At 43.7% G+C, this 13,004-nt stretch overlaps 1 protein-coding gene across 1 annotated transcript in view; it reads right to left on the bottom strand.

The window, feature by feature from the left end:
• Window positions 1–236: 236 nt before the first annotated feature.
• The window catches only part of LOC311143193 (rho GTPase-activating protein 7-like), a gene marked incomplete at its 5' end in the record, with an annotated part of 73,857 nt that continues 61,089 nt past the window's right edge, over window positions 237–13,004 (bottom strand). The window contains 8 exons of the mRNA XM_084178979.1: window positions 237–1,290; window positions 5,354–5,527; window positions 5,935–6,152; window positions 6,565–6,786; window positions 7,294–7,408; window positions 8,961–9,174; window positions 9,373–9,571; window positions 10,999–11,158. Coding sequence (XP_084035105.1) covers window positions 1,182–1,290; window positions 5,354–5,527; window positions 5,935–6,152; window positions 6,565–6,786; window positions 7,294–7,408; window positions 8,961–9,174; window positions 9,373–9,571; window positions 10,999–11,158 — 1,411 coding nt within the window. The 3' untranslated portion in view covers window positions 237–1,181. The remainder of the gene's footprint in view (window positions 1,291–5,353; window positions 5,528–5,934; window positions 6,153–6,564; window positions 6,787–7,293; window positions 7,409–8,960; window positions 9,175–9,372; window positions 9,572–10,998; window positions 11,159–13,004) is intronic.

Raw genomic sequence — 13,004 nt, forward strand, 5'->3', positions numbered from 1 at the left:
TGGGCGGTTTGACAGTATAAATCATTTCCTAAGTGTATTGTAACAGAGGGAGAGAGAATGTTTGTCTTTGGAAATCAACATCATCATAAGCGCAGACCTGTAAATCTTCTCTGATGAATGCAGTGTGACACATCTTCCTCTGGCTGTTAGCTATTTCAGGGTCTTCAGAGGGAACAATCAGTGTGACTGGCTGGGATTCAAGCAGGCCATCATCACGACACACACAAAAACGAGAAGACTTTAGAGAAATCAACATTTTAATCAGTTGTCATTATTAATGTATCATTTCAATTCAACACACTTATTACAAAAAAGGTATACTGCAGTTTTTATCTTGAAAACCAATATTTAAATAAATCTCTTACTATTGCTAAATACAAATATTTTGTTACATAATTTTAAGAAATAAAAACCATTTAATAATACATTGAATAAGATAAAGCACACATGTATGAATATTTACATGTATAAGCATACTGTCATACATTTGTAAGTTTACAACATAAGACACACTTTAAAATCAGAGCAACACTGAATTGTCAAGTCAAATACACACATACAAGTAAAATTAAGTAATGAGATTCTTTTGACAGTAAAATAATTTACAAATATGAGAGTATAGGACAGCAACCTGCCTCACCGAATATCTGTCACAATGGCACAAATGTACAAGAGAATCTCCCCAGTTCTCAACTGCAAGACAAGGCTTTCCTGAATCCTTAACTTTGTCCCGCTTCAAAGTGTGACCAACCGAGTGTTTTATCTCCAAAGAGGTATATTTGCTACTCGTATCTTTGAACTGTCACACAGGCCCTGTTATAGCTCTGCCGGAGGCCCCCCTGCCATGCATTAGGCCTGAAACAGTCACTTAAATGGGATGAGAGGTTTCATTACGGTGACAGGCTCCCGAGTCACTCTTGATAATGCAAAGCTCCGCCGCCTCCGCCTGAACACTTCATCAGACGACCCCTGCTGTGAGTCCGCTTCTGGAATTCACATCAGGTCTCGGGTTTAAGACAACTTCTCAGCTCCCCCTCCTCTCCTGCCTTCTACTCCCTCTTTCAGTCCTTTGCTACAGCTGTACGCCTGGAGGCTTCTGTCTCTGTCTGTCTATCTGTTTGTGTTGTTCTCTCCTCTTCTTTCGGCTAGACAAGGCCTAAGCTCTGTCTCAGGATTATGACTCAGATCTTGGTCTGTCTGTGGTCAGGTCTGAAGGAGTCCCTGATAGCCAGGAGGTTGGAAGCCAGTAGGTGTCCACTCACTCTGTTGTGCCACTCCTGGGACCGGCCCCTGGAAACCAGACAGAGGAACAGGAAGTTAGTACACAGGAAGCATCACCAGGGTTCAGATAAGACACAGTCAGAGAGGCACAAAGGCTGCATTTCAGGCAGACTACATTGCAGTTGCCTGCCAGACCTAACCATATCATAGTCAGTCGGCAGGTTACCATTGACCCACGTTTATTCAAAAAAAGCAATGTCACAAATCATTGCGACATGTGTAATGGAAACGGCAGATCTAAGATACATTTTACATTTTAGTCATTTAGCAGATGCTCTTATCCAGAGCGACTTACAGAAGCAATTAGGGTTAAGTGCCTTGCTTAAGGCACCTAGTCGGCTCGGGGATTCGAACCAGTGACCTTTCGGTTACTGGCCCAATACTTTCAACCACTAGAAATGTTCTAAAGATCGACAACGTTTTTATCCGTTAGACGGGTGGATTTTTCTTTAGTCTAACTTTCTTTATTGCGACAAATGATGATGGAAACTGTTTTTCGAATAAATGATGATTGTCGAATAATTTTAGAAGGTACGCGGGGCACGATGTCATCACGTAATTAGAAAGCTCCACTCCACATTTAATTCTAAATGCCTACTGCTTGCAAAATAAAAAAAATTCAACTATAGAAATTATGTTTCTTTGCAGGACAAGGATTGTCCTGACTTTCAAGAATTCCTGAATTGTTTCACTTTGCTTTTCTGTTTGGCTGGCAAGTTTCACCATCCTATTATTTCTGATCTACAGGAATGTACGTTTCACCATGGCATAGACTGTGGCGATATGTTGCCACGTAAGAATGATTAGAATATGGCAAATATTAGTCAATTATTGCATTCTATCCATGATGGCTTTCGCGGGCTACCTGAGACATGAAACAGATAGGTGGGAGGGAATAGGCTTCACAGGCTGTCACCAATTTATTAGGCCTAATGCGCAATTTGCCTAAATGGATAATGGAAACACTTCAACCACTTTTTATTTATGGTGGGACGTCATTACTTGCAGCTGTTTTTATCGACACAAGATAGCTAAATGGAAACGCACCGTAGCATGCAATTGACACATCTATTTTAAAGGCAGTCTTTCTAAATATCAAAAAAAGAAATCACTGGACAAATTAATGGATAGCTAGTCATGTGACAAGCAACCATTGCTGCATGTAGCATGACTGCAATATAGTCTGCCTGGAACGCAACCAAACCTTGCTGTATAAGACACACTGACAGACCATTTCACTTTCAATTTCCTCTATATCATCTGATTGGATCAGTCTCATTGGCCTTCGCTATTAAGCTTAGCAGACCGAAGACCAGTGAGTTAATTATCGATAATAGGAAAACATTTTACTGCACCTATCCGGTGTATGTGACAATAAAAAAGAAAGAATAATAACCTAATGGCACTGGCACTGCAAATAAGCCCACTACATTTTAGGCCTGCCAAGCTCTTTTCTATGAGTATTTAAAGAGAGTAGAACGAGGCAGAGATGTTCTCTCCATTGCTGCTCAGTTCTGATGTAATGAAGTGAGAAAAACCTGCAGAGATAATCATCATAATCGTGTGAATCTGTCTTGTTGGCAAACCGTCTCATTCAAATCTCACTATGCTGCCTTACTGAAACTCCTAGTGTGATGAAAGTGTGGCTAAGTGAGTAGTCAACTACTTCCACTGATAGTGGTCTATTGGTGCAGTGCAATATATTTCAGTATAAGACACACACTCCCTCTACTTCCCTCTGTCATATTCTCTCTCTCTCTCTCTCTCTCTCTCTCTCTCTCTCTCTCTCTCTCTCTCTCTCTCTCTCTCTCTCTCTCTCTGTGTACAGTGGGGAAAAAAAGTATTTAGTCAGCCACCAATTGTGCAAGTTCTCCCACTTAAAAAGACGAGAGAGGCCTGTAATTTTCATCATAGGTACACGTCAACTATGACAGACAAATTGAGAAAACAAAATCCAGAAAATCACATTGTAGGATTTTTAATGAATTTATTTGCAAATTATGGTGGAAAATAAGTATTTGGTCAATAACAAAAGTTTCTCAATACTTTGTTATATACCCTTTGTTGGCAATGACACAGGTCAAACGTTTCCTGTAAGTCTTCACAAGGTTTTCACACACTGTTGCTGGTATTTTGGCCCATTCCTCCATGCAGATCTCCTCTAGAGCAGTGATGTTTTGGGGCTGTCGCTGGGCAACACGGACTTTCAACTCCCTCCAAAGATTTTCTATGGGGTTGAGATCTGGAGACTGGCTGGGCCACTCCAGGACCTTGAAATGCTTCTTACGAAGCCACTCCTTCGTTGCCCGGGCGGTGTGTTTGGGATCATTGTCATGCTGAAAGACCCAGCCACGTTTCATCTTCAATGCCCTTGCTGATGGAAGGAGGTTTTCACTCAAAATCTCACGATACATGCCCCATTCATTCTTTCCTTTACACGGATCAGTCGTCCTGGTCCCTTTGCAGAAAAACAGCCCCAAAGCATGATGTTTCCACCCCCATGCTTCACAGTAGGTATGGTGTTCTTTGGATGCAACTCAGCATTCTTTGTCCTCCAAACACGACAAGTTGCATTTTTACCAAAAAGTTTCATCTGACCATATGACATTCTCCCAATCCTCTTCTGGATCATCCAAATGCACTCTAGCAAACTTCAGACGGGCCTGGACATGTACTGGCTTAAGCAGGGGGACACGTCTGGCACTGCAGGATTTGAGTCCCTGGCGGCGTAGTGTGTTACTGATGGTAGGCTTTGTTACTTTGGTCCCAGCTCTCTGCAGGTCATTCACTAGGTCCCCCCGTGTGGTTCTGGGATTTTTGCTCACCGTTCTTGTGATCATTTTGACCCCACGGGGTGAGATCTTGCGTGGAGCCCCAGATCGAGGGAGATTATCAGTGGTCTTGTATGTCTTCCATTTCCTAATAATTGCTCCCACAGTTGATTTCTTCAAACCAAGCTGCTTACCTATTGCAGATTCAGTCTTCCCAGCCTGGTGCAGGTCTACAATTTTGTTTCTGGTGTCCTTTGACAGCTCTTTGGTCTTGGCCATAGTGGAGTTTGGAGTGTGACTGTTTGAGGTTGTGGACAGGTGTATTTTATACTGATAACAAGTTCAAACAGGTGCCATTAATACAGGTAACGAGTGGAGGACAGAGGAGCCTCTTAAAGAAGAAGTTACAGGTCTGTGAGAGCCAGAAATCTTGCTTGTTTGTAGGTGACCAAATACTTATTTTCCACCATAATTTGCTAATAAAATCATTAAAAATCCTACGATTTTCTGGATTTTTTTTTCTCAATTTGTCTGTCATAGTTGACGTGTACCTATGATGAAAATTACAGGCCTCTTTCATCTTTTTAAGTGGGAGAACTTGCACAATTGGTGGCTGACTAAATACTTTTTTCCCCCACTGTATGTGCTTCTAGACACCTGTTTTCCATTGCCTGGCTTGTTTCATTAAATCAGCTGAAACAGCGGGGGTCAATCAATCAATCAATCAATTTTATTTTATATAGCCCTTCTTACATCAGCTAATATCTCGAAGTGCTGTACAGAAACCCAGCCTAAAACCCCAAACAGCTAGTAATGCAGGTGTAGAAGCACGGTGGCTAGGAAAAACTCCCTAGAAAGGCCAAAACCTAGGAAGAAACCTAGAGAGGAACCAGGCTATGAGGGGTGGCCAGTCCTCTTCTGGCTGTGCCGGGTGGAGATTATAACAGGTCTACAGAATAACCCAGCAGAACCACGCAGGGAATAAATTCATCACGGAAGAAGCAGAAAATCTAGAGGGAACTTTGACGAGAGCTAAATCATGTGTACACGAGCGGGCCCTTCTTTCTGTAAATTTTTCTCTCTATTTGAGTGTGTCTCTTTTGAGAGGCTGTGATTGCACTTGAGATACTGCAGAGAATACCTCATTACTGAAGGTAAAGAATAAGCATGTCTCTGGATATCTTTTTTAAAGGCTGTGCATTCTCTCAAATCTTTCATATTCTCTCTCTCTCACCCCCTCCCTTCTCTCTCTTCCTCCTCCCCTCTTACCCTCCCTCCCTCCCTCCCTCAGTCTTTCCTACCTTGTATCTGTACGACAGAGGTGTGTAAGTCGGGACCTCTTGGCCCCCAGGGGTTCTACCAGGTAGAGACAAGAGAGGACGTGGGCTCTCACCCCCTCCATGGGGGCCTCACGGTGCTCTGTAGACACAGCCGACACATAAGCAAGACCAGCCGACAGGTCTGACTGCCAGGTCCTGCATGGGGAAATGGTAGGAGATTATTCTGGTCAATTTAAAAACAGACTTCAGAATCAAGCTGAGTGAGAAATAGGCCCTCAGATATTCAGCTACCATTTGACTGGCTGTTTGAGTAAACAGTCAACAATTCTTTGACTTTGACACTTTAATGTAACTAAACTCGCTCTGAACTAAACTAGCTTTTTCATTTTTCATTCACTGTGATGCCAAAATGTAGCACAAGTACAACAACAGGCACCATGTCAAAACAACTTTAGCCAGAGTGTTCAAGTCCAAGCTTAACTCTGTTTGTCCCTGACTCCTCTGTCCCTTATACTCTTAAGCAGCAGAGTCAGCAGCCTGCCTAAAGACCCATGCAGCATCGTGCAGCGCCGCGCAGCATCGCCCTGGTAACACCTCATTACCTCAGCAGCAGGTACTCCTGTGGCGGCCGGGGTCCCAGGCCCTGCAAGAGGTAGCGGTAGACCTCGGTGTCCTTGGTCAGGGTCTGGACTACTGCAGACTGTTTGAGGGTCTTCTCCCAGAGACCCTGCTCCCTCAGGACCCGCTGGAGGGCCTCTTTCTGTGGGGCATCCACCTCAACAGAGCCCTTCCACAACCGCAGAGGCCAGCCGTCATCCACCTGGTATGGAGGGGAGGGGGAGGGGAGGGGGAGGCAAGGGGGTGAGACCCAGTGTGAGAACCTGATAACCCCTCTTACTCAACACACACATCTCAGCTCAAGCTCTCAGTGTGCTTAATGTGTCTGACTCACTGGAGAATGTTTTTATGTTGACTCATACATAATGAACCTTTCATTAGTCTGGGCTGTTCTTTATAGGTGTTGTTGTTTTGGTAGTGGTTTGCTGTCAGAAAAACTTTTATGGGTCACTGTAACCAAGCAGTTACTTTTATTACACTAAGATGTTATTTTTCATCTTTGACAATTTAGTTAATTTGTTCGTTCATTCATTTTCTTTTATTAATTAATTCATTCATTCATTCATTCATTTGTTTTCATCCATTCATTCATTCCATCAGATTCCATCACACACCTTCTTAAAAACCAGGTCCACGTTGTCTGGTCCAGAGCAGGACTCCCAGCCTCTACTCTTCTCCCTGGCCTCTCTCAACAGGTGCTGGGTGGTCTGGTCCAGTCTGGCCCTCTCATCCTGCTCCTCCTCCCCACCCTGAGAGGGCGAACTCCGACCCCAATCCACCCAGAGAGCCTCCTCACTGGGTTTGCTCACACTCTGGCCCGGCCAGAACTCTGGAAGCTGGAAGGATCAGAGAAAGAGAGAGGAAGAGTTAACTTGATGTTTTCACAAATAGTGCCACATATGACTTCATCTCGACAACCAGAACCAAATATTGCGTGTTAACGTCTGTCACAAGAGACTACATATGACTTCTTGACCATTGGATATACTATTGCATTAAGCGAAGCTATGGTGATTAATAGCCTGTTGTTGGCATTCATGTTCTTATTTTCTGATATTCTTATTCTGTATTATCAAGTCAATACAATGAACTGACTGAACTGAATAACATAGATGAAGTGCCTCCTCATTTAATTTCCCCTGCAGATGGGTTATGGTTATGAACAATTGGAAAAGTGCCTGTCTGCTTTTTGTAACGTACAGTACATACTACTGCACAGAGAGAGTAGACTTATGAGAGAGGGATGTGTGCTCTGCTGGGTCTTGGCAGTAACACCCACACGCTGTGCACATGTGATGTGCATTAGTGTGGCTAGAACAGGCTTTAACTACTGTAGTGTGTACCTTGAAGAGGCGCAGGGACTCAGTCACCATGTGGGCCAGGCCCTGAGTGGCAGCCAGGTTCTCACTAAGGTCCCTCTGGTCAGGCCTACCCAGGCTGTACTTCCTGTGGCTCAACCTAGGTCAGAGAAACAGGCAATGTCCTTACATCAGAGTTGAATATTTATGGGGTACAGTTTCTATTGCTACGCTAGGCTCCCATAGACTCATAGTATGCAGTTTATTTGTGACCCTTACAAGCAGAAACTGAGGAAAAGGACTGTTATTCAATGTAAAAAGCAACGTCAGTATTGACTTCCAAACCCCAAAAAAACATGTAGCAAAGCAAAGCAGCAAAATATTTAATAACACGTCACTGTATCCTTGAGCACAATGTGCCACAACACAACAGTCAGTTGGAGTAGAGTTTATTTGTTCTGGTCATTGTTTCCAATGTGAGAGTGTGACATGTGTATCAAGGCAGAACTCTGTTTCCAGTGATGGGAGATACAAAGTGTATATTATGTTGTGTTCTGATTTCCATCAGTGCTCTGCTCTGACAGCCTGTGGGGTAATGGCTGAGCTGAACTGGCTGGCCTGGCACAATGAGGAGGAGAGGAGGAGAGGTCTATTGTCTCTGACCGGCTACATCAGACACAATCAGGCCTGTGCTATATGACATCACTGGGTCCATCACGCCACTTTTCGACGTGAAGTTGGAACTTCTAGACATGTTGTCAGAATACCGGGTGTCAGCAGAGTGTGTGCAGCTGAGCTGTGTGTGTTTGTGTGTCTATCTTCGCCAACAACTACAGATCAACAACCAGTCTTGTGAAGCTGATGAGAGCACCAGACTCAAAAGCTAAGTTCATAGACAGATGTGTTTTGAAAAATTGAATCGGGTGCAAATGTCTCTCCCTGTTTCTCACTTGGACCGTCTCTTTCTCTCTCCCTCTCTCCCCTCTCTTTCCCTCTCTCTCTCCCTCTTCTCTTTCTCTTGCAGTAACCAGCTGAACAGTATTAAATATATAACATCTCCTCTATCTAAGAGAAATTAAGGCATTACATAAGTCTCTCTCTCTCTCTCTGCCTTTAAACTAAACCCATCCGACAGCTATTCATTATCGCACAGGGAAATAGGGCTTTGGCTACATTACTACAATTGATGTAATCTCTGGGAACTCAAAGAACCCAACTCCACACTTTAACATGAATCTGATGCTGCATAAGAAGAAGGAGTAACAAACACAACATTTCAAACAGACTGAAATGAAAACCTGCAGTTGTAGCGATGAATGCAAAGCAAGGCGCACTGGAGTAATGTTATGCAACAATGTAAGAGGGAGTTATCACTTTAGGAATGTGGGACCCAGACCCCCAGACCTCTGCTCGTCTAGAAGTTGCTCTTACGCACAGAGCCAGGATCATCTTACACTCCCCCAATCCTAACCTCAGCCATTACGGTTGAAAACCCCAAAAGTGATCTTATATCAGCATCTAGGGGTTAACTTTGTCCTACTCCTCCCAGGAGGCAGTGGACTGCACTTGGCTACATTGACCAGGACCCTCCCCCAATCCTAACCTCAAGCACTATGGTTAAAACTCCCCAAACTGCTTAGATCAGCATCTAGACACTAGATTCTAGGGGCAACTTGACGTCCTCCTCCTCCCCAGGAGACAGAGCTCCGTACCTGGCTGTGTTGTCCTCTCTCTTCAGGGTGTTGAGGTGGAAGAGGGAGGGGGCCAGGCACACGGCGATGTTGGTGGGGGTCATCTGGTTTTCGTCCACGCAGCACACCACGTCTCGGAGGAAGAGGAGGAGTGTCTGCAGGGCCTCACGGTTCTCATCAGGCAGGAGGAAGATGGCTGCCTGGGCCGCACAGAACTGCTGGTCTTTGGGGAAGTCTGTGGAGGTGGGAGTGAGACATGTAAGTATGTAGAAATAATTGCTTTGTGACTCTCTCATTGCGCTTATACTATAAAAATGTCAAAAACTGGTTTCAAACTGCCTACTTAGCCAGCATTTTAACCTTTCTTGCATGTTTAGCCATTCCAGTCTTTACTGTACTGGCCCAAGCAGTGATGTAAGTTCTATCCTCGTACATTGGTAGATATGCAGGAAGGACTCGCAGAGCTTGCTGGAGATCACAGGTTCTGGTAGGTCTCTGAAGTACTGCTTCACCATATCAGCCACGTCAAACGCTGATTGGCCCTCGTAGGACACGGCCTCTGGGTCCGCCTCCACCATGTAACGCAAGTACTGGATACGAGACTTCACCCCTGACTTACGAAACAGACCCACCTGAGAGGACGAGAGGGTTATGATTGTGGGTTAGGAGTGTGTGTTTAGTGTGTGCAAGTGTGTGCGTGCGTGAGTGCATGCGTGTGCACGTGTGCGTGTGGTGTGGAATGGGGGGTTTAAAACCGGGATGGCAGGTCAGACTCATATAGGAGGCTATCCTAAGGCCTGTCAAACTAGGATAACCTCCATTCATCTCTGTAGGTAGGAGATCCACCTAAAGCACCTCATAACCCACTCTCAACATGGAAGAAAAATTAAAGCTGACCTCCCATTCCTCATGCTCATCTGTCTCTGTTCTCAATATAGGACCCTCCACTGTGTCTAACCATGACTCCAATTTACTGTAGGTCAAAGTGTCAGAGGGGTGTAATTCAACACAGGTGCTGTGTACTCCATAGTATCAATGCATGACACAGATGTTAATAGGTTGGAGAGGAATAGCTGATGGCCCAGACCTGTTCACCCCATGAATCTAAGTACCTTGTCAACTGTGGTCCATATTCCATGACATATGTTATGTAGAGAGCCCACTGTAGATGCCATGGAATCGGGACTGTAAGCTTGACTTTAGACCATTTTGAGATATGAAAACATCTAACCAACTGTGATATTGGGGTGAACTGTCCCTATAATGCCCAACCCTAAATATTCCTTTAAAGCTAGAATCCTTAGCTTTTACATATATTTTTGGACTTATAAATTAATGATATTGTCACAGATTCTGCCGAGACTGCCCTTCCTTCTGGCTCGGGCAGGCTTCGGCGTTCGTCGTCACCGGAGTACTAGCTGCTGCCGCTCTATGTTATATGTTTCTATGTTCACTTGATTGTTGTCTGTTGTTGCACACCTGTTCCCCATTATGTTAGTTTGTCTTCCCTATTTAACCTGTTCACGTCCACTGTTTGGTGTGCGTGTTTATTGTATGTACGAGTGTCATTAGTGTGAGCGGGTTTTGCTCCTCCTTTGTTGTTTTGGAGGATTTTCCTTGTATTTCTTTACTACTCAGTAAAGTGGTTCTTCATCTCATTCTGTGTCCTGCGCTTGACTCTGGCCTACCGCATTCCACCGACATTCGTGACAGATATATTGATTCTTGAAGAATATGAGTTATAAATGCCTCATGAGCTTAGTTCAACTGTCGTACCCCATCAGAATTTAAAATATGAGCTTGTTTTACTCCAATGTTTGTAAACAATATAACTATAAACACACACAGCCTCAAAATATGGTTCAAACTATCATTCTGATATCATGGATTGTCAGCCCTTGCTCTCTTTGAATTTGAGAGTGGTTACATTTCCCTAGACCCATCCCTCAGCTTTTTACCAAAACTGCTTTGTTATTGTTTCAATGAAGGACTCTAGCTTTAATAATGCATGAGCAGTACTGTATTAACTGGTGGTACAGGAGGTTAAAGAGTCCAGTACCTGACCGAGACACTCTGTCCTCAGATAAATGATGGCCTTGAGGATGCTGGGGGGTAGTGGTTCCCCTGTCTGCTGCACACTGTGGAGGAGGGGTACACCAAACACCCTGCTGCCCTTAAACTCTGGGGCCTTGGTCTTCCTCGGAGGCTTGGGGAATGTCCTGTGGGGAGACAAACAATTCAAGATGGACTTCAAGGGTTGCTGTTGAAGATAGAGGTTTCTGTATAAAAGTTAAACGAAGATAGGGCAATGTTACATTTTAGTAGACACTCTTATCCAGAGCAACTTACAGTTAGTGAGTACATACATTTTCATACTGGCCCCCCGTGGGAAACGAACCCACAACCCTGGCGTTGCAAGCGCCATGCTCTACCAACTAAGCTACAGGGGACTACAGAAGTATGACTAAGTTGTTGCATTGTATTTTATTCCTTTTGGATATGTTCTACTTCAAACAACAGTGCACTGCATGTTTGTACAATATGTAAGAACCCACTGGACAAAACTGGTTGAATCAATGTTGTTTCCATGTAATCTCAACAACAAAATTATATGTAATAACGTTGAAACAACGTGGAAAACTGATTGGATTAGCAAAAAGTAATCAATGAAAGGGAATTTTGTATTTTTGTCACCCAACTTTGAACCTAAATCCAATGTCATGGTGATTTTTTGTTGTTGTTGAATTCACGTTGAATTCACGTTAGTTGACAACTCAACCAAATGTAAATAAAAAATAGACGTTGAACTCACGTCTGTGCCCAGTGGGAGCCTACATAGGGATCTGACCAAGACACACACATGTACTTAGCAGAGGGCTTTGTGTACAACTGACGGGATATTTCTTTTAAAGCCCAGCGAGTGCTGAATGGCTTGTTTTCATAAGCCAGCGAGTGAGTGCCAACGGCCTGTGTAGCCAAGAAGATAACATGAAGACAAATTAAAGCCTCCTCTCATTATTCTTCCATAAAACAAGTTTAGGCATCTTGAGATAGCTAGCCTCAGAGCCAATCAAATGTATGATTGCAGAAATGAATCAAGTCTACTGGAATTAGATTCACAATTGTTCATACAGCATGCTTCTCTTTGATAGTGTTCTCTCCCATTACGGACTGCATTTCAATTCTAGTCTTCAGCTGTTCAATTAAAACATAGCTTCTGTGTCCACCTCATTTCATTAGCTTAATGGTGTTCTGCTCGTGATTTCGAGAGAGAGAGAGAGAGAGAGAGAGAGAGAGAGAGAGAGAGAGAGAGAGAGAGAGAGAGAGTTCGAGAGAGAGAGAGAGAGAGTTCGAGAGAGAGAGAGAGTTCGAGAGAGAGTTCGAGAGAGAGAGATGAGAGAGAGAGAGAGAGAGAGAGAGAGAGAGGAGAGGAGAGAGGAGAGAGAGAGAGAGAGAGAGAGAGAGAGAGAGAGAGAGAGAGAGAGAGAGAGAGAGAGAGAGAGAGAGAGAGAGAGAGAGAGAGAGAGAGAGAGAGAGAGAGAGAGAGAGAGAGAGAGAGAGAGACTCTCTCCCTGCTAGGTAATAACCGCATGTAGATATTGTTCATTAGAGACAAAGTCAAGGGGAAAGGTGTTTGGCCACAGCAAGTAACAGACAACAGTTATTTGGAATGAAACTTCTTCCACTGGAGGGAGTGTACAGAATACTGAAGCTCAGGATCAATGGGAAAGCGATGAGAGGCTGGAGTAGGTTATTTATTTTGTAGTTAGCTCAATGATTGTTAAAACAAATAGCCCAATTACTCTGCTCTCAAAAAGTCAATTACCCTGTCCTCTTTCCTTAAAGGGGCAATCAGCAGTTGCTACATCAATTTTTTGACTTATAAATTAATTATATGTACCCGTTGATTGTTGAAAAATATAACTTATAAATGCCTCATGAGCTTAGTTCAACTGTCTTGCCCCATTATAACCCAACATGTAAACTTGTTTAACTCCAATGTTTGTCAACAAAGTAAAGTAAACAAAGTAAACTTAGACTATATAGTCTTAAAACATGGTTAAA

Source organism: Coregonus lavaretus, assembly GCF_964263955.1.
Source record: "Coregonus lavaretus genome assembly, chromosome: 15".
Lineage (NCBI taxonomy): Eukaryota > Metazoa > Chordata > Actinopteri > Salmoniformes > Salmonidae > Coregonus > Coregonus lavaretus.